Source organism: Oncorhynchus mykiss, chromosome 19, assembly GCF_013265735.2.
Source record: "Oncorhynchus mykiss isolate Arlee chromosome 19, USDA_OmykA_1.1, whole genome shotgun sequence".
In the NCBI taxonomy this organism is placed as follows: Eukaryota; Metazoa; Chordata; class Actinopteri; order Salmoniformes; family Salmonidae; genus Oncorhynchus; species Oncorhynchus mykiss.
The window spans coordinates 64,890,097-64,912,790 of record NC_048583.1 but is presented as its reverse complement, the minus strand read 5'-3'; the positions used below and the strand labels follow the sequence as shown (position 1 = coordinate 64,912,790).

The 22,694-nt window shown below is 48.2% G+C and overlaps 1 protein-coding gene across 4 annotated transcripts in view; it reads left to right on the top strand.

Moving 5' to 3' along the window:
• Positions 1–22,694, top strand: part of LOC110498297 (vam6/Vps39-like protein) — a 58,013-nt gene that overhangs the window by 34,639 nt on the left and 680 nt on the right. For all 4 annotated transcript variants that reach the window (XM_036955401.1, XM_036955399.1, XM_036955400.1 and 1 more), the window contains 8 exons: positions 2,296–2,382; positions 3,752–3,825; positions 4,021–4,237; positions 7,818–7,946; positions 8,192–8,294; positions 11,383–11,428; positions 14,283–14,432; positions 21,835–21,969. In XM_036955401.1, the coding sequence (XP_036811296.1) occupies positions 2,296–2,382; positions 3,752–3,825; positions 4,021–4,237; positions 7,818–7,946; positions 8,192–8,294; positions 11,383–11,428; positions 14,283–14,432; positions 21,835–21,969 (941 nt within the window). The remainder of the gene's footprint in view (positions 1–2,295; positions 2,383–3,751; positions 3,826–4,020; positions 4,238–7,817; positions 7,947–8,191; positions 8,295–11,382; positions 11,429–14,282; positions 14,433–21,834; positions 21,970–22,694) is intronic.

The following is a 22,694-nucleotide window of genomic DNA, read 5'->3' as shown; positions in this document are numbered from 1 at the left end:
ATCTCTTCACCCCCAGCCCTACAGGTGTTGTTGGATCAGTTCCACCAAGGCTAACTCTCCTCTCTTCCCCCCCCAGCCCTACAGGTGTTGTTGGATCAGTTCCACCAAGGCTAACTCTCCTCCCCCAGCCCTACAGGTGTTGTTGGATCAATTCCACCAAGACTAACTCTCCCCCCCAGCCCTACAGGTGTTGTTGGATCAGTTCCACCAAGGCTAACTCTCCCCCCCCCCAGCCCTACAGGTGTTGTTGGATCAGTTCCACCAAGGCTAACTCTCCCCCCCCAGCCCTACAGGTGTTGTTGGATCAGTTCCACCAAGGCTAACTCTCCTCCCCAGCCCTACAGGTGTTGTTGGATCAGTTCCACCAAGGCTAACTCTCCTCCCCCAGCCCTACAGGTGTTGTTGGATCAGTTCCACCAAGGCTAACGTTCCTCTCTTCCTCCCCTACAGGTGTTGTTGGATCAGTTCCACCAAGGCTATCTCTTCACCCCCAGCCCTACAGGTGTTGTTGGATCAGTTCCACCAAGGCTAACCCCCCCCCAGCCCTACAGGTGTTGTTGGATCAGTTCCACCAAGGCTAACTCTCCTCTCTTCCTCCCCTACAGGTGTTGTTGGACCAGTCCACCAAGGCTAACTCTCCTCTCTTCCTCCCCTACAGGTGTTGTTGGATCAGTTCCACCAAGGCTAACTCTCCCCCCCAGCCCTACAGGTGTTGTTGGATCAGTTCCACCAAGGCTAACTCTCCCCCCCAGCCCTACAGGTGTTGTTGGATCAGTTCCACCAAGGCTAACCCCCCCCCCCCCCCAGCCCTACAGGTGTTGTTGGATCAGTTCCACCAAGGCTAACTCTCCTCCCCCAGCCCTACAGGTGTTGTTGGATCAGTTCCACCAAGGCTAACTCTCCTCCCCCAGCCCTACAGGTGTTGTTGGATCAGTTCCACCAAGGCTAACTCTCCTCTCTTCCTCCCCTACAGGTGTTGTTGGACCAGTCCACCAAGGCTAACTCTCCTCTCTTCCTCCCCTACAGGTGTTGTTGGACCAGTCCACCAAGGCTAACTCTCCTCCCCCAGCCCTACAGGTGTTGTTGGATCAGTTCCACCAAGGCTAACTCTCCTCTCTTCCTCCCCTACAGGTGTTGTTGGACCAGTCCACCAAGGCTAACTCTCCTCCCCCAGCCCTACAGGTGTTGTTGGATCAGTTCCACCAAGGCTAACTCTCCCCTCTTCCTCCCCCAGCCCTACAGGTGTTGTTGGACCAGTCCACCAAGGCTAACTCTCCTCTCTTCCTCCCCCAGCCCTACAGGTGTTGTTGGATCAGTTCCACCAAGGCTAACTCTCCCATCTTCCTCCCCCAGCCCTACAGGTGTTGTTGGATCAGTTCCACCAAGGCTAACTCTCCCATCTTCCTCCCCCAGCCCTACAGGTGTTGTTGGATCAGTTCCACCAAGGCTAACTCTCCCCCCCCCAGCCCTACAGGTGTTGTTGGATCAGTTCCACCAAGGCTAACTCTCCTCCCCCAGCCCTACAGGTGTTGTTGGATCAGTTCCACCAAGGCTAACTCTCCTCCCCCAGCCCTACAGGTGTTGTTGGATCAGTTCCACCAAGGCTAACTCTCCTCTCTTCCTCCCCTACAGGTGTTGTTGGACCAGTCCACCAAGGCTAACTCTCCTCTCTTCCTCCCCTACAGGTGTTGTTGGACCAGTCCACCAAGGCTAACTCTCCTCCCCCAGCCCTACAGGTGTTGTTGGATCAGTTCCACCAAGGCTAACTCTCCTCTCTTCCTCCCCTACAGGTGTTGTTGGACCAGTCCACCAAGGCTAACTCTCCTCCCCCAGCCCTACAGGTGTTGTTGGATCAGTTCCACCAAGGCTAACTCTACCCTCTTCCTCCCACAGCCCTACAGGTGTTGTTGGATCAGTTCCACCAAGGCTAACTCTCCCATCTTCCTCCCCCAGCCCTACAGGTGTTGTTGGACCAGTCCACCAAGGCTAACTCTCCTCCCCCAGCCCTACAGGTGTTGTTGGATCAGTTCCACCAAGGCTAACTCTCCCCTCTTCCTCCCCCAGCCCTACAGGTGTTGTTGGATCAGTTGCACCAAGGCTAACTCTCCCCTCTTCCTCCCCCAGCCCTACAGGTGTTGTTGGATCAGTTCCACCAAGGCTAACTCTACCCTCTTCCTCCCCCAGCCCTACAGGTGTTGTTGGATCAGTTCCACCAAAGCTAACTCTCCTCCCCCAGCCCTACAGGTGTTGTTGGACCAGTCCACCAAGGCTAACTCTCCCCTCTTCCTCCCCCAGCCCTACAGGTGTTGTTGGACCAGTCCACCAAGGCTAACTCTCCCCTAAAGGGGCATGAGAGGACTGTGCAGTACCTCCAGAGACTGGGTGAGCGTTTCTCCTCACACCACGTCAACACTGTTTTAAACTATCCAGAACTGGCTTATAGACAGACATACAATAGGCTTTACAGACAGACATACAATAGGCTTTACAGACAGACATACAATAGGCTTTACAGACAGACATACAATAGGCTTTACAGACAGACATACAATAGGCTTTACAGACAGACAGGCTTTACAGACAGACATACAATAGGCTTTACAGACAGACAGATTATAGGCTTTACAGACAGACATACAATAGGCTTTACAGACAGACATACAATAGGCTTTACAGACAGACAGACAATAGGCTTTACAGACAGACATACAATAGGCTTTACAGACAGACATACAATAGGCTTTACAGACAGACATACAATAGGCTTTACAGACAGACATACAATAGGCTTTACAGACAGACATACAATAGGCTTTACAGACAGACACACAATAGGCTTTACAGACAGACAGACAATAGGCTTTACAGACAGACAGACAATAGGCTTTACAGACAGACATACAATAGGCTTTACAGACAGACACACAATAGGCTTTACAGACAGACATACAATAGGCTTTACAGACAGACATACAATAGGCTTTACAGACAGACATACAATAGGCTTTACAGACATACATACAATAGGCTTTACAGACAGACATACAATAGGCTTTACAGACAGACATACAATAGGCTTTACAGACAGACATACAATAGGCTTTACAGACAGACATACAATAGGCTTTACAGACAGACATACAATAGGCTTTACAGACAGACATACAATAGGCTTTACAGACAGACATACAATAGGCTTTACAGACAGACATACAATAGGCTTTACAGACAGACACACAATAGGCTTTACAGACAGACATACAATAGGCTTTACAGACAGACATACAATAGGCTTTACAGACAGACATACAATAGGCTTTACAGACAGACATACAATAGGCTTTACAGACAGACATACAATAGGCTTTACAGACAGACATACAATAGGCTTTACAGACAGACATACAATAGGCTTTACAGACAGACAGACAATAGGCTTTACAGACAGACAGACAATAGGCTTTACAGACAGACATACAATAGGCTTTACAGACAGACAGATTATAGGCTTTACAGACAGACAGATTATAGGCTTTACAGACAGACATACAATAGGCTTTACAGACAGACAGATTATAGGCTTTACAGACAGACATACAATAGGCTTTACAGACAGACAGATTATAGGCTTTACAGACAGACATACAATAGGCTTTACAGACAGACAGATTAGTGTTCGACTGACAGAGAACACCTGAACACAGTTATAACACACTCCCACTCTCCTCTCTCTCTCTCTTTCTCTCCTCAGGGATGGAGAATCTAGGCATCATCTTTGAGTTCTCTCCCTGGGTGTTGAAGATCTGTCCTGAAGACGGACTGAAGGTGAGACTGGCTCAATTCCAAATCTACCCCTTTCCCTAAACCCCTGCACTCGATGAAGTCACACTGCAGAATCGAGAGCCGCTTGGAGATCAAACAAAGGAATCAACAAATACATCATTTTCTAAACACCCTCCGACTGAAAATCATAAAACAAGAAAATTAGCGCAGTATTTATATTGTGTGTCTCTGTCCCAGATCTTCACTGAGGACCTGACGGAGGTAGAGACCCTGCCCAGAGACAAGGTCCTGAACTTCCTGAAGGAGGGCTTTAAGGAGCTGGCTATCCCCTACCTGGAGCACATCGTACACGTCTGGGAGGAGACGGAGCCAGAGTTCCATAACGTCCTCATTCAGCTTTACCTGGAGAGGGTCCAGGGGCTCATGAAGCAGTACCTCAACTCCCTGCCCGAGGGTAAGACCTGCTACTACTACTATCACTACTACTACTACTATCACTAATATACTACTACTATGTAAGACCTGCTACTAATACTACTACCACTACTATTACTACTACCACTACTATTACTACTATTACTACTATCATTACTACTACTAATACTACTATCACTACTACCACTACTGCTACTACTACTATCACTAATATACTACTACTACCACTATTACTACTATTACTACTATCACTACTATTACTACTATCATTACTACTACTAATACTACTATCACTACTACCACTACTGCTACTACTACTATCACTAATATACTACTACTACCACTATTACTACTATTACTACTATCACTACTATTACTACTATCATTACTACTACTAATACTACTATCACTACTACCACTACTACTACTACTAATACTACTACTACTATCACTAATATACTACTACTACTACTACTACTAATACCACTACTACCATTACTACTACTAATACCACTACTACCATTACTACTACTAATACCACTACTACCATTACCACTACTACTACTACTACTACCACTACTACTACTACCACCACTACTACTATTACTACCACTACTACAATCACTACTACTACTACTACTACTACTACTAATACCACTACTACCATTACTACTACTAATACCACTACTACCATTACCACTACTACTACTACTACTACCACTACTACTACTACCACCACTACTACTATTACTACCACTACTACAATCACTACTACTACTACTACTACTACTACCGTCACTTCCGTCACTAACCTCACTTCCATCACTACCCTCACTACCATCACTACCCTCACTTCTGTCACTACCCTCACTACCACATCACTACCGTCACTACCCTCACTACCACATCACTACCCTCACTACCGTCACTAACGTCACTACCCTCACTACCGTCACTACCCTCACTACCACATCACTACCGTCACTACCGTCACTACCCTCACTACCACATCACTACCGTCACTACCGGCACTACCCTCACTACCACGTCACTACCATCACTACCATTACTACCCTCACTACCGTCACTACCCTCACTTCCATCACTACCCTCACTACCACATCACTACCCTCACAACCGTCACTACCCTCACTACCACATCACTACCGTCACTACCATCACTACCATTACTACCCTCACTACCGTCACTACCGTCACTACCCTCACTTCCATCACTACCCTCACTACCACATCACTACCCTCACAACCGTCACTACCTTCATTACCCTCACTACCGTCACTACCGTCACTACCCTCACTACCCTCACTACCACATCACTACCGTCACTACCGTCACTTCCATCACTACCGTCACTACCCTCACTACCGTCACTACCCTCACTACCATCACTACCCTCACTACCGTCACTACCATCACTATCCTCACTACCGTCACTACCCTCACTACCGTCACTACCGTCACTTCCATCACTACCACCACTACCATCACTTCCATCACTACCACCACTACCCTCACTACCATCACCACCACCACTACCCTCACTACCGTCACTACCATCACTTCCATCAGGGGACTTTTATTCATTGTTTTATTCCGAGTTACGACATTCAACCCACAGTGCATTTCGTGTTTTAATTTTTTTGTTATTGAAACCGAAGTCGAACCAACCTCGAAAAGCAGTAATCTCCGTATCTTACTGGACTGAAAAGCAGTAATCTCCGTATCTTACTGGACTGAAAAGCAGTAATCTCTCAGCAGTATCAGCCTCCGTATCTTACTGGACTGAAAAGCAGTAATCTCTCAGCAGTATCAGCCTCCGTATCTTACTGGACTGAAAAGCAGTAATCTCTCAGCACTATCAGCCTCCGTATCTTACTGGACTGAAAAGCAGTAATCTCTCAGCAGTATCAGCCTCCGTATCTTACTGGACTGAAAAGCAGTAATCTCTCAGCAGTATCAGCCTCCGTATTTTACTGGACTGAAAAGCAGTAATCTCTCAGCACTATCAGCCTCCGTATCTTACTGGACTGAAAAGCAGTAATCTCTCAGCAGTATCAGCCTCCGTATCTTACTGGACTGAAAAGCAGTAATCTCTCAGCAGTATCAGCCTCCGTATCTTACTGGACTGAAAAGCAGTAATCTCTCAGCAGTATCAGCCTCCGTATCTTACTGGACTGAAAAGCAGTAATCTCTCAGCAGTATCAGCCTCCGTATCTTACTGGACTGAAAAGCAGTAATCTCTCAGCAGTATCAGCCTCCGTATCTTACTGGACTGAAAAGCAGTAATCTCTCAGCAGTATCAGCCTCCGTATCTTACTGGACTGAAAAGCAGTAATCTCTCAGCAGTATCAGCCTCCGTATCTTACTGGACTGAAAAGCAGTAATCTCTCAGCAGTATCAGCCTCCGTATCTTACTGGACTGAAAAACAGTAATCTCTGTATCTTACTGGACTGACAAAACGGACTAAAGACATTATGGGGTCCTGAGGAAAATCTAGTATCATCGATATAACAGAAAAATAAATGGTGTTTGTCCCCATCACCCTTCCCTGACAAGGTAGAGAGATCTGTCGTTCTGCCCCTGAACAAGGAAGTTAACCCACTGTTCCCCTGAACAAGGCAGTTAACCCACTGTTCCCCTGAACAAAGCAGTTAACCCACTGTTCCCCTGAACAAGGCAGTTAACCCGCTGTTCCCCTGAACAAGGCAGTTAACCCGCTGTTCCCCTGAACAAGGCAGTTAACCCGCTGTTCCCCTGAACAAGGCAGTTAACCCACTGTTCCCCTGAACAAGGTAGTTAACCCACTGTTCCCCTGAACAAGGCAGTTAACCCACTGTTCCCTGAACAAGGCAGTTAACCCACTGTTCCCCTGAACAAGGCAGTTAACCCGCTGTTCCCCTGAACAAGGCAGTTAACCCACTGTTCCCCTGAACAAGGCAGTTAACCCGCTGTTCCCCGGGCGCCGAAGACGTGGATGTTGATTAAAGGCAGCCCCCCCCCCCCCCCCCCCCCCCCCCCCCGCACCTCTCTGATTGAGAGGGGTTGGGTTAAACGTGGAAGACACACCTCTCTGATTCAGAGGGGTTGGGTTAAACGTGGAAGACACACCTCTCTGATTGAGAGGGGTTGGGTTAAACGTGGAAGACACACCTCTGACTCAGAGGGGTTGGGTTAAACGTGGAAGACACACCTTTCTGGGTTAAACGTGGAAGACACATCTCTCTGACTCAGAGGGGTTGGGTTAAATGTAGAAGACACACCTCTCTGACTCAGAGGGGTTGGGTTAAACGTGGAAGACACACCTCTCTGATTCAGAGAGGTTGGGTTAAACGTGGAAGACACACCTCTCTGATTCAGAGGGGTTGGGTTAAACGTGGAAGACACACCTCTCTGATTCAGAGGGGTTGGGTTAAACGTGGAAGACACACCTCTCTGATTCAGAGGGGTTGGGTTAAATGTAGAAGACACATTTCAGTTGAAGACATTCAGTTGGACAACTGACTAGGTATCCCCCCTTTCCCTCCACAGCTGATATGTGATATTCTAATCTAATCTATCTGTTCCGTCTTCCTGTAGGGGTTCCTGCAGTGGCTGCTGGGAAGGAGGAGGGGGACCTGGGAGAGTTCAGGAGCAAGCTAGTGTGTTTCCTGGAGGTCTCTACCAGCTACGAACCAGGCCGACTTATCTCTGACTTCCCCTTCGATGGTGAGGATTGGATGGATTGGATTCAACAGTTATTGTGCTTCCCCCTGGCTGGTTGTACTTGCAGTGGTCGTATGCAGTCCTGATTGTGATATCCCAGAGGTCTTTGCATGAATGAGGAACAATTCTTAACAATGGGACCAGCGATGCTAGTTACCAACGACGCTGGTCTCATGAATGTGTTTTTTAAAAGCTAACTTGTCTTTAGCCTTTGTATCGTCAACCTAGCCATACCGTTTGTCTGTCAGGTCTTCTGGAGGAGCGGGCCCTGCTGCTGGGTCGGATGGGGAAACACGAACAGGCCCTCTTCATCTACGTACACGTCCTGAAGGACACACACATGGCCAAGGAGTGAGTAGTGCTACACACATACACACACACACACATATACACACACCCACACACACACACACATACACACACCCACACACCCCCACATACACACACACACCCACACACACACACATACACCCACAAACACATACACCCACAAACACACACACACATACACCCACAAACACACACACACACACACATACAAACACCCACAAACATATACACACAAACACACCCACAAACACACACCCACACACATACACCTCCCCCCCACCATTGTACACTATATTACATGTTCAGCAGAGGATCTTAAAGAAAACTGCAGTTTCCTGCTTGTTCTATAGTACAGAATAGTCTCTCTTATTGTCCAGTATTTTTTTTATTGCACAGATTCTGGAAAGTCTGTGCATTTTGGGAAAGTTACAGGAATTTGACCACCCTACGGATGAGTTAGTGGGACGGCGGCCTGTCAACCACCCTATGGATGAGTTAGTGGGACGGCAGCCTGTTGACCACCCTATGGATGAGTTAGTTGGACGGCGGCCCGTTGACCACCCTACGGATGAGTTAGTGGGACGGCAGCCTGTTGACCACCCTATGGATGAGTTACTGGGACGGCAGCCTGTTGACCACCCTACGGATGAGTTAGTGGGACGGCGGCCCGTCGACCACCCTATGGATGAGTTAGTGGGACGGCGGCCTGTCGACCACCCTATGGATGAGTTAGTGGGACGGCAGCCTGTTGACCACCCTACGGATGAGTTAGTGGGACGGCAGCCTGTTGACCACCCTATGGATGAGTTAGTGGGACGGCAGCCTGTTGACCACCCTACGGATGAGTTAGTGGGACGGCGGCCCGTCGACCACCCTATGGATGAGTTAGTGGGACGGCGGCCTGTCGACCACCCTATGGATGAGTTAGTGGGACGGCAGCCTGTTGACCACCCTACGGATGAGTTAGTGGGACGGCAGCCTGTTGACCACCCTATGGATGAGTTAGTGGGACGGCAGCCTGTTGACCACCCTACGGATGAGTTAGTGGGACGGCAGCCTGTTGACCACCCTATGGATGAGTTAGTGGGACGGCAGCCTGTTGACCACCCTATGGATGAATTAGTGGGACGGCAGCCCGTTGACCACCCTATGGATGAGTTAGTGGGACGGCGGCCCGTTGACCACCCTATGGATGAGTTAGTGGGACGGCAGCCTGTTGACCACCCTATGGATGAGTTAGTGGGACGGCAGCCTGTTGACCATCCTATGGATGAGTTACTGGGACGGCAGCCTGTTGACCACCCTATGGATGAATTAGTGGGACGGCAGCCCGTTGACCACCCTATGGATGAGTTAGTGGGACGGCAGCCCGTTGACCACCCTATGGATGAGTTAGTGGCACGGCGGCCTGTCGACCACCCTATGGATGAGTTAGTGGCACGGCGGCCCGTTGACCACCCTATGGATGAGTTAGTGGGACGGCGGCCCGTTGACCACCCTATGGATGAGTTAGTGGGACGGCGGCCTGTCAACCACCCTATGGATGAGTTAGTGGGACGGCAGCCTGTTGACCACCCTATGGATGAGTTAGTGGGACGGCGGCCTGTCGACCATCCTATGGATGAGTTAGTGGGACGGCAGCCTGTTGACCACCCTATGGATGAGTTAGTGGGACGGCAGCCTGTCGACCACCCTATGGATGAGTTAGTGGGACGGCGGCCCGTTGACCACCCTATGGATGAGTTAGTGGGACGGCAGCCTGTTGACCACCCTATGGATGAGTTAGTGGGACGGCGGCCAGGTGATCACCCTATGGATGAGTTAGTGGGACGGCGGCCTGTCGACCACCCTATGGATGAGTTAGTGGGACGGCGGCCTGTTGACCACCCTATGGATGAGTTAGTGGGACGGCGGCCTGTTGACCATCCTATGGATGAGTTAGTGGGACGGCAGCCCGTTGACCACCCTATGGATGAGTTAGTGGGACGGCAGCCCGTTGACCACCCTATGGATGAGTTAGTGGGACGGCAGCCTGTCGACCACCCTATGGATGAGTTAGTGGGACGGCAGCCGGTTGACCACCCTATGGATGAGTTAGTGGGACGGCAGCCTGTCAACCACCCTATAGATGAGTTAGTGGGACGGCAGCCTGTTGACCACCCTATGGATGAGTTAGTGGGACGGCAGCCCGTTGACCACCCTATGGATGAGTTAGTGGGACGGCAGCCCGTTGACCACCCTATGGATGAGTTAGTGGGACGGCAGCCTGTTGACCACCCTATGGATGAGTTACTGGGACGGCAGCCCGTTGACCACCCTATGGATGAGTTAGTGGGACGGCAGCCTGTTGACCATCCTATGGATGAGTTAGTGAGACGGCAGCCTGTTGACCATCCTATGGATGAGTTAGTGGGACGGCAGCCTGTTGACCATCCTATGGATGAGTTAGTGGGACGGCAGCCTGTTGACCATCCTATGGATGAGTTAGTGGGACGGCAGCCTGTTGACCACCCTATGGATGAGTTAGTGGGACGGCAGCCTGTTGACCACCCTATGGATGAGTTAGTGGGACGGCGGCCTGTCAACCACCCTATGGATGAGTTAGTGGGACGGCAGCCTGTCGACCACCCTATGGATGAGTTAGTGGGACGGCAGCCGGTTGACCACCCTATAGATGAGTTAGTGGGACGGCAGCCTGTTGACCACCCTATGGATGAGTTAGTGGGACGGCAGCCCGTTGACCACCCTATGGATGAGTTAGTGGGACGGCAGCCTGTTGACCACCCTATGGATGAGTTACTGGGACGGCAGCCCGTTGACCACCCTATGGATGAGTTAGTGGGACGGCAGCCTGTTGACCACCCTATGGATGAGTTACTGGGACGGCAGCCCGTTGACCACCCTATGGATGAGTTACTGGGACGGCAGCCTCCCACTCAAACAACCCACCAGCCATCAACAATAACATGCTGATTCAAACAAAACTATTTCCAAGTAAGAAACGTAGGATGTTTTTAAACTATCTACATTATGATTTCTCTCCAGGCGGTGTCTTTGCTGATGTTATTGTCAGTTATAATAGTGCCATTTTGTGTTTCTCTCCCTTCAGGTACTGTCACCGGCATTATGACAAAGACACAGACAGAAACAAAGATGTGAGTATCTCCCTCTGATTGACACGTGTTGGACTTGTACTGTGATACTTACTAGCTGTACATTTAACTCTATGGTAAACCTCTATTACCTCTGGTAATACAGTGTTATTCTGGTGCAGGTGTACCTGTCTCTTAACCCCATGTTGTTGTTATACAGGTGTACCTGTCTCTTAACCCCATGTTGTTGTTATACAGGTGTACCTGTCTCTTAACCCCATGTTGTTATACAGGTGTACCTGTCTCTTAACCCCATGTTGTTGTTATACAGGTGTACCTGTCTCTTAACCCCATGTTGTTATACAGGTGTACCTGTCTCTTAACCCCATGTTGTTGTCATGTTGTTATACAGGTGTACCTGTCTCTTAACCCCATGTTGTTATACAGGTGTACCTGTCTCTTAACCCCATGTTGTTGTTATACAGGTGTACCTGTCTCTTAACCCCATGTTGTTATACAGGTGTACCTGTCTCTTAACCCCATGTTGTTATACAGGTGTACCTGTCTCTTAACCCCATGTTGTTGTTATACAGGTGTACCTGTCTCTTAACCCCATGTTGTTATACAGGTGTACCTGTCTCTTAACCCCATGTTGTTATACAGGTGTACCTGTCTCTTAACCCCATGTTGTTGTCATGTTGTTATACAGGTGTACCTGTCTCTTAACCCCATGTTGTTGTTATACAGGTGTACCTGTCTCTTAACCCCATGTTGTTGTTATACAGGTGTACCTGTCTCTTAACCCCATGTTGTTATACAGGTGTACCTGTCTCTTAACCCCATGTTGTTATACAGGTGTACCTGTCTCTTAACCCCATGTTGTTATACAGGTGTACCTGTCTCTTAACCCAATGTTGTTGTCATGTTGTTATACAGGTGTACCTGTCTCTTAACCCCATGTTGTTGTTATACAGGTGTACCTGTCTCTTAACCCCATGTTGTTGTTATACAGGTGTACCTGTCTCTTAACCCCATGTTGTTATACAGGTGTACCTGTCTCTTAACCCCATGTTGTTATACAGGTGTACCTGTCTCTTAACCCCATGTTGTTGTTATACAGGTGTACCTGTCTCTTAACCCCATGTTGTTGTCATGTTGTTATACAGGTGTACCTGTCTCTTAACCCCATGTTGTTGTTATACAGGTGTACCTGTCTCTTAATCCCATGTTGTTGTCATGTTGTTATACAGGTGTACCTGTCTCTTAACCCCATGTTGTTATACAGGTGTACCTGTCTCTTAACCCCATGTTGTTATACAGGTGTACCTGTCTCTTAACCCCATGTTGTTGTCATGTTGTTATACAGGTGTACCTGTCTCTTAACCCAATGTTGTTGTCATGTTGTTATACAGGTGTACCTGTCTCTTAACCCCATGTTGTTGTTATACAGGTGTACCTGTCTCTTAACCCCATGTTGTTGTTATACAGGTGTACCTGTCTCTTAACCCCATGTTGTTATACAGGTGTACCTGTCTCTTAACCCCATGTTGTTATACAGGTGTACCTGTCTCTTAATCCCATGTTGTTGTCATGTTGTTATACAGGTGTACCTGTCTCTTAACCCCATGTTGTTATACAGGTGTACCTGTCTCTTAACCCCATGTTGTTGTTATACAGGTGTACCTGTCTCTTAACCCCATGTTGTTATACAGGTGTACCTGTCTCTTAACCCCATGTTGTTATACAGGTGTACCTGTCTCTTAATCCCATGTTGTTGTCATGTTGTTATACAGGTGTACCTGTCTCTTAACCCCATGTTGTTATACAGGTGTACCTGTCTCTTAATCCCATGTTGTTGTCATGTTGTTATACAGGTGTACCTGTCTCTTAACCCCATGTTGTTATACAGGTGTACCTGTCTCTTAACCCCATGTTGTTGTTATACAGGTGTACCTGTCTCTTAACCCCATGTTGTTATACAGGTGTACCTGTCTCTTAACCCCATGTTGTTATACAGGTGTACCTGTCTCTTAATCCCATGTTGTTGTCATGTTGTTATACAGGTGTACCTGTCTCTTAACCCCATGTTGTTATACAGGTGTACCTGTCTCTTAACCCCATGTTGTTGTTATACAGGTGTACCTGTCTCTTAACCCCATGTTGTTATACAGGTGTACCTGTCTCTTAACCCCATGTTGTTATACAGGTGTACCTGTCTCTTAATCCCATGTTGTTGTCATGTTGTTATACAGGTGTACCTGTCTCTTAACCCCATGTTGTTATACAGGTGTACCTGTCTCTTAATCCCATGTTGTTGTCATGTTGTTATACAGGTGTACCTGTCTCTTAACCCCATGTTGTTGTTATACAGGTGTACCTGTCTCTTAACCCCATGTTGTTGTTATACAGGTGTACCTGTCTCTTAACCCCATGTTGTTGTTATACAGGTGTACCTGTCTCTTAACCCCATGTTGTTATACAGGTGTACCTGTCTCTTAACCCCATGTTGTTATACAGGTGTACCTGTCTCTTAATCCCATGTTGTTGTCATGTTGTTATACAGGTGTACCTGTCTCTTAACCCCATGTTGTTATACAGGTGTACCTGTCTCTTAACCCCATGTTGTTGTTATACAGGTGTACCTGTCTCTTAACCCCATGTTGTTATACAGGTGTACCTGTCTCTTAACCCCATGTTGTTGTCATGTTGTTATACAGGTGTACCTGTCTCTTAACCCCATGTTGTTGTTATACAGGTGTACCTGTCTCTTAACCCCATGTTGTTATACAGGTGTACCTGTCTCTTAACCCCATGTTGTTGTCATGTTGTTATACAGGTGTACCTGTCTCTTAACCCAATGTTGTTGTCATGTTGTTATACAGGTGTACCTGTCTCTTAACCCCATGTTGTTATACAGGTGTACCTGTCTCTGCTGCGCATGTATTTGTCCCCTCCTGATGTCCACTGCCTTGGACCAATCAAAATGGAGCTGTCGGAGCCACAGGCCAATCTAAAGGCTGCTCTACACGTGCTGGAGCTGCACCACAGCAAGCTGAATACCGCTAAGGTAGGCTGAACCACAGCACGCTGAATACCACTAAGGTAGACTGAACCACAGCACTCTGAATACCACTAAGGTAGACTGCACCACAGCACTCTGAATACCACTAAGGTAGACTGCACCACAGCACTCTGAATACCACTAAGGTAGACTGCACCACAGCACTCTGAATACCACTAAGGTAGACTGAACCACAGCACTCTGAATACCACTAAGGTAGACTGCACCACAGCACGCTGAATACCACTAAGGTAGACTGAACCACAGCACTCTGAATACCACTAAGGTAGACTGAACCACAGCACTCTGAATACCACTAAGGTAGACTGCACCACAGCACGCTGAATACCACTAAGGTAGACTGCACCACAGCCCTCTGAATACCACTAAGGTAGACTGAACCACAGCACTCGGAATACCACTAAGGTAGACTGGACCACAGCACGCTGAATACCACTAAGGTAGACTGCACCACAGCACGCTGAATACCACTAAGGTAGACTGCACCACAGCACTCTGAATACCACTAAGGTAGACTGCACCACAGCACTCTGAATACCACTAAGGTAGACTGCACCACAGCACTCTGAATACCGCTAAGGTAGACTATAGCACAGCACTCTGAATACCACTAAGGTAGACTGCACCACAGCACTCTGAATACCACTAAGGTAGACTGCACCACAGCACTCTGAATACCACTAAGGTAGACTGAACCACAGCACAGCACGCTGAATACCACTAAGGTAGACTGTACCACAGCACTCTGAATACCACTAAGGTAGACTGAACCACAGCACAGCACTCTGAATACCACTAAGGTAGACTGCACCACAGCACAGCACGCTGAATACCACTAAGGTAGACTGCACGACAGCACAGCACGCTGAATACCACTAAGGTAGACTGCACCACAGCACAGCACGCTGAATACCACTAAGGTAGACTGCACCACAGCACAGCACGCTGATAACCACTAAGGTAGACTGCACCACAGCACTCTGAATACCACTAAGGTAGACTGAACCACATCACTCTGAATACCACTAAGGTAGACTGTACCACAGCACTCTGAATACCACTAAGGTAGACTGTACCGCAGCACTCTGAATACCACTAAGGTAGACTGCACCACAGCACGCTGAATACCACTAAGGTAGACTGAACCACAGCACTCTGAATACCACTAAGGTAGACTGAACCACAGCACTCTGAATACCACTAAGGTAGACTGCACCACAGCACTCTGAATACCACTAAGGTAGACTGAACCACAGCACGCTGAATACCACTAAGGTAGACTGCACCACAGCACTCTGAATACCACTAAGGTAGACTGCACCACAGCACTCTGAATACCACTAAGGTAGACTGAACCACAGCACTCTGAATACCACTAAGGTAGACTGAACCACAGCACTCTGAATACCACTAAGGTAGACTGCACCACAGCACTCTGAATACCACTAAGGTAGACTGAACCACAGCACTCTGAATACCACTAAGGTAGACTGAACCACAGCACGCTGAATACCACTAAGGTAGACTGCACCACAGCACTCTGAATACCACTAAGGTAGACTGCACCACAGCACTCTGAATACCACTAAGGTAGACTGAACCACAGCACTCTGAATACCACTAAGGTAGACTGCACCACAGCACTCTGAATACCACTAAGGTAGACTGCACCACAGCACTCTGAATACCACTAAGGTAGACTGCACCACAGTACAGCACTCTGAATTAACTAAGGTAGACTGAACCACAGCACAGCACTCTGAATACCACTAAGGTAGACTGAACCACAGCACTCTGAATACCACTAAGGTAGACTGTACCGCAGCACTCTGAATACCACTAAGGTAGACTGCACCACAGCACTCTGAATACCACTAAGGTAGACTGCACCACAGCACTCTGAATACCTCCAACACAGATAAGAACAAGGAGACATATTTCGCTGGATGTTTCCACTCACTACCGAACATGGAAGGAGATGGATTTTGGCTGACATTCTGCTACTGTTCTCATTACTGGGTTTTAATGTGGTTCTGCTCTCTCCTCTCCCTTACTGGGTTTTAATGTGGTTCTCCTCTCTCCTCTCCCTTACTGGGTTTTAATGGGTTCTCCTCTCCTTTACTGGGTTTTAATGTGGTTCTCCTCTCCCTTACTGGGTTTTAATGTGGTTCTCCTCTCCCTTACTGGGTTTTAATGTGGTTCTCCTCTCCCTTACTGGGTGGTGGTCCACCCACCACCCAGTAAGTGTCTTGCCAAGAGCCTGTCTTGCCAAGAGAGGGGGAGAGGAAGGGCACATAAAAAGGGCACATAAAAAGAAACAAATTCAGTATCTCCTACAGTAAACACATACTGTATCTCCTACAGTAAACACATACGGTATCTCCTACAGTAAACACATACGGTATCTCCTACAGTAAACACATATGGTATCTCCTACAGTAAACACATACTGTATCTCCTACAGTAAACACATACGGTATCTCCTACAGTAAACACATACGGTATCTCCTACAGTAAACACATACGGTATCTCCTACAGTAAACACATACGGTATCTCCTACAGTAAACACATACGGTATCTCCTACAGTAAACACATATGGTATCTCCTACAGTAAACACATACGGTATCTCCTACAGTAAACACATACGGTATCTCCTACAGTAAACACATACGGTATCTCCTACAGTAAACACATACGGTATCTCCTACAGTAAACACATACGGTATCTCCTACAGTAAACACATACGGTATCTCCTACAGTAAACACATACGGTATCTCCTACAGTAAACACATATGGTATCTCCTACAGTAAACACATACGGTATCTCCTACAGTAAACACATACGGTATCTCCTACAGTAAACACATACGGTATCTCCTACAGTAAACACATACGGTATCTCCTACAGTAAACACATACGGTATCTCCTACAGTAAACACATACGGTATCTCCTACAGTAAACACATACGGTATCTCCTACAGTAAACACATACGGTATCTCCTACAGTAAACACATACGGTATCTCCTACAGTAAACACATACGGTATCTCCTACAGTAAACACATACGGTATCTCCTACAGTAAACACATACGGTATCTCCTACAGTAAACACATACGGTATCTCCTACAGTAAACACATACAGTATCTCCTACAGTAAACACATACGTCTCGTGTCTGAGCTGTTGAATTGCAACTCCACTTTGTCCCTGTACCGGCATTTCGCTTGTTTGATTGCCTTGCGGAGGGAATAACTACACTGTTTATGTTCAGCCATATTCCCAGACCTGTTTCCATGGTTAAATGCGGTGGTTCGCGCTTTCAGTTTTGAGCGAATGCCGCCATCCATCCACGGTTTCTGGTTAGGGTATGTTTTAATAGTCACTGTAGGTACATCATCTCCAATGCACTTCCTTATAAACTCACTCACCGAGTCAGCGTATAGGTCGATGTTATTCTCTGAGGCTGATAGGAACATATCCCAGTCCGTGTGATCAAAACAATCTTGAAGCGTGGATTCCAATTGGTCCGACCAGCGTTGAATGGTTGTAGTCACTGTTAAATCCTGTTTGAGTTTCTGCCTATAAGACGGTAGGAACAAGATGACGTCGTGGTCGGATTTTCCCGAAGGGAGGGCAGGTGAGGGCTTTGTATGCATTGCGGAAGTTAGAGTAGCCGTGGTCGAGTGCCTTACCCCTGTGTGTACGACGATCAATATGCTGATAGAATTTAGGTAGCCTTGTTCTCAAATTTGCTTTGTTAAAATACAATAAATGCATCCTCAGGATGTATGGTTCCAGTTTGCGTCCAGTGAAGTTTCCTGAGGGCCGTCTTGGTGTCTGCTTGAGGGGGAATGTACACAGCTGTGATGATAACTGATGAGAATTCTCTTGGGAGGTAATATGGCCGGCATTTGATTGTGAGGAATTCTAGGTCGTGTGATCAGAAGGACTTGAGTTCCTAAATGTTATGATTACACCATGAGTCGTTAATCATGAAGCATACACCCCCACCCTTCTTCTTCCCAGAGAGGTGTTTATCTCTGTCGGTGCGACGCATGGAGAAGCCCGGTGGCTGAACTGATTCCGACAACATATCCCGAGAGCCATGTTTCCGTGAAATAGAGGATGTTACAATCTCTGATGTCTCTCTGGAAGGCCACCCTTGCTTGAATTTCTTCTACCTTGTTGTCGAAAGATGGGACATTGGCGAGTAGTATACTCGGGAGCGGTGGGTGATGTGCACGTCTACGGACCAGAAGGACGTTCCGTCTGCCCCTTCTGCGGCTCCGTTATTTTGGGTTGGCTTCTTGGATTAGATCCATTGTCCTGGGTGGTGGTCCAAACAGAGGATCTGATCCATTGTCCTGGGTGGTGGTCCAAACAGAGGATCAGATCCATTGTCCTGGGTGGTGGTCCAAACAGAGGATCTGATCCATTGTCCTGGGTGGTGGTCCAAACAGAGGATCTGATCCATTGTCCTGGGTGGTGGTCCAAACAGAGGATCTGATCCATTGTCCTGGGTGGTGGTCCAAACAGAGGATCAGATCCATTGTCCTGGGTGGTGGTCCTAACAGAGGATCTGATCCATTGTCCTGGGTGGTGGTCTTAACAGAGGATCAGATCCATTGTCCTGGGTGGTGGTCCTAACAGAGGATCTGATCCATTGTCCTGGGTGGTGGTCCTAACAGAGGATCTGATCCATTGTCCTGGGTGGTGGTCCAAACAGAGGATCAGATCCATTGTCCTGGGTGGTGGTCCTAACAGAGGATCTGGTCCATTGTCCTGGGTGGTGGTCCAAACAGAGGATCTGATCCATTGTCCTGGGTGGTGGTCCAAACAGAGGATCTGATCCATTGTCCTGGGTGGTGGTCCAAACAGAGGATCTGATCCATTGTCCTGGGTGGTGGTCCAAACAGAGGATCTGATCCATTGTCCAGGGTGGTGGTCCTAACAGAGGATCTGATCCATTGTCCTGGGTGGTGGTCCAAACAGAGCATCTGATCCATTGTCCTGGGTGGTGGTCCAAACAGAGGATCTGATCCATTGTCCTGGGTGGTGGTCCTAACAGAGGATCTGATCCATTGTCCTGGGTGGTGGTCCAAACAGAGGATCTGATCCATTGTCCTGGGTGGTGGTCCAAACAGAGGATCTGATCCATTGTCCTGGGTGGTGGTCCAAACAGAGGATCTGATCCATTGTCCTGGGTGGTGGTCCAAACAGAGGATCTGATCCATTGTCCTGGGTGGTGGTCCTAACAGAGGATCTGATCCATTGTCCTGGGTGGTGGTCCAAACAGAGGATCTGATCCATTGTCCTGGGTGGTGGTCCAAACAGAGGATCTGATCCATTGTCCTGGGTGGTGGTCCTAACAGAGGATCTGATCCATTGTCCTGGGTGGTGGTCCAAACAGAGGATCTGATCCATTGTCCTGGGTGGTGGTCCAAACAGAGGATCTGATCCATTGTCCTGGGTGGTGGTCCAAACAGAGGATCTGATCCATTGTCCTGGGTGGTGGTCCTAACAGAGGATCTGATCCATTGTCCTGGGTGGTGGTCCTAACAGAGGATCAGATCCATTGTCCTGGGTGGTGGTCCTAACAGAGGATCTGATCCATTGTCCTGGGTGGTGGTCCAAACAGAGGATCTGATCCATTGTCCTGGGTGGTGGTCCAAACAGAGGATCCGCTTCTGGAAAGTCGTATTCCTGGTTGTAATGTTGGTAAATTTCTCTTATATCCAATAGTTCTTCCTGGTTGTAATGTTGGTAAGTTGACGTTGCTCTTATATCCAATAGTTCTTCCTGGTTGCATGTAATAAGACTACAGATTTCCTGGGGTAACAATGTAATAATACATTAAAAAAACAAAATACTGCAAAGTTTCCTAAGGACTCGAAGCGAAGCGACCATCTCTGTCGGCGCCATCTTGGTATGGCTCCGTACAATAATCCCAAGCAGTGGTTGGTTTGGTGTCGAAATGCATCAGCAGAAAATTACCCCATTACCTACTGTAAATTACGCTGGTAGATCTTTGATGTTATGGGGCTATTTAGCTTCCACAGGTCTTGGGGCTCTTATTAAGGTCGACGGCATCATGTACTTTACCCAGTACCAGGACATGTTTACCCAAAAACCCTGGTGGCCAGGAGAATGAAACTTGTCCCCAAGTGGATCTTCCACCAAGACAATAACCCCAAGCACACATGAAAATCCCCGAAGAAACTGTTAATTGGCCACAAAATCACCGTTTTTTTTACCCCAATGAAAACATGTGGTTTGAATTGAAGAGGAAGGTCCATAAACGCAGGAGGAGGATATGAAGCATATGGAAGGTTCCCACAATGTGTTCTCCAGCTCATGAAACGTTTTAGAAAAAGCTCAGAAATAGTTGTCGATAATTGAGTTGTCAATAGTTGTCTACTTTTTTTGAGAGAAAAAAAAGTTCTTTCTTATTTTGAGCAACAATATATTATTATATATATTTTTTTTTACCTTTATTTAACTAGGCAAGTCAGTTAAGAACAAGTTCTTATTTACAATGACGGCCTAGGAACAGTGGGTTAACTGCCTTGTTCAGGGGCAGGACAACAGTCACCTTGTCAGCTCGGGGATTCGATCTAGCAACCTTTTGGTTACACTCTACACTCTAACCACTAGGTTACCTGCCTGCCTCCTCTAACCACTAGGCTACCTGCCACCTCTACACTCTAACCACTAGGTTACCTGCCTCCTCTAACCACTAGGCTACCTGCCACCTCTACACTCTAACCACTAGGTTACCTGCCTCCTCTAACCACTAGGCTACCTGCCACCTCTACACTCTAACCACTAGGTTACCTGCCTCCTCTAACCACTAGGCTACCTGCCACCTCTACACTCTAACCACTAGGTTACCTGCCGCCTCTAACCACTAGGCTACCTGCCTCCTCTACACTCTAACCACTAGGTTACCTGCCACCTCTACACTCTAACCACTAGGTTACCTGCCGCCTCTAACCACTAGGCTGCCTGCCTCCTCTACACTCTAACCACTAGGTTACCTGCCACCTCTACACTCTAACCACTAGGCTGCCTGCCTCCTCTACACTCTAACCACTAGGTTACCTGCCACCTCTACACTCTAACCAATAGGCTACCTGCCGCCTCTACACTCTAACCACTAGGCTACTAACCACTAACCTCTACACTCTAACCACTAGGCTACCTGCCGCCTCTACACTCTAACCACTAGGCTACCTGCCGCCTCTACACTCTAACCACTAGGCTACCTGCCGTCCCCGAATACAGGCAGCTCAGTATTTGTATAATTAATTTTACACAGTCATTTTTGCCCCTGATTAACATCACTGTTTCTACCATCTCTGTCTCTGCTCCCCACCAGGCCATCAACCTGCTGCCAGCCAACACTCAGATCAGAGAGATCCGTGTGTTCCTGGAGAGTGTTCTGGAGGAGAAGGCCCAGAGGAAACGCTTTGACCAGGTCCTCAAGAGTCTGCTGCAGGCCGAGTTCCTACGGGTGAGCTGGGGGGGGGGGGGGGTGAGAGCTGGGGGGGGGGGGGGGGTGAGAGCTGGGGGGGGGGGGGGGGTGAGAGCTGGGGGTGTGTGTGTGAGAGCTGGGGGTGTGTGTGTGAGAGCTGGGGGTGTGTGTGTGAGAGCTGGGGGTGTGTGTGTGAGAGCTGGGGGTGTGTGTGAGAGAGCTGGGGGTGTGAGAGCTGGGGGGGGGGGGGGGGTGTGTGTGTGAGCTGGGGGTGTGTGTGTGAGAGCTTGGGGTGTGTGTGTGAGAGCTGGGGGTGTGTGTGTGTGAGAGCTGGGTGTGTGTGTGTGTGTGTGAGCTGGTGGTGTGTGTGAGAGAGCTGGGGGTGTGTGTGTGTGAGCTGGTGGTGTGTGTGTGTGAGCTGGTGGTGTGTGTGTGTGTGTGAGCTGGTGGTGTGTGTGAGAGAGCTGGTGGTGTGTGTGAGAGAGCTGGGGGTGTGTGTGTGAGAGCTGGGTGTGTGTGTGTGAGAGCTGGGTGTGTGTGTGTGTGTGTGCTGGGTGTGTGTGCTGGGTGTGTGTGTGTGTGTGCTGGTGGTGTGTGTGTGTGTGTGTGCTGGGGGTGTGTGTGTGTTTGTAAGGCTGAGGAAACTATTTGACCAGGTCATCAAGAGTTCCTATGGGTGGACGTTGTGCTTGTGTGTCGTTTCTACCCACCTGACGTGTGTGTGCGTTTGTTTGTTTGTTTGTTTGTTTGTTTGTTTGTTTGTG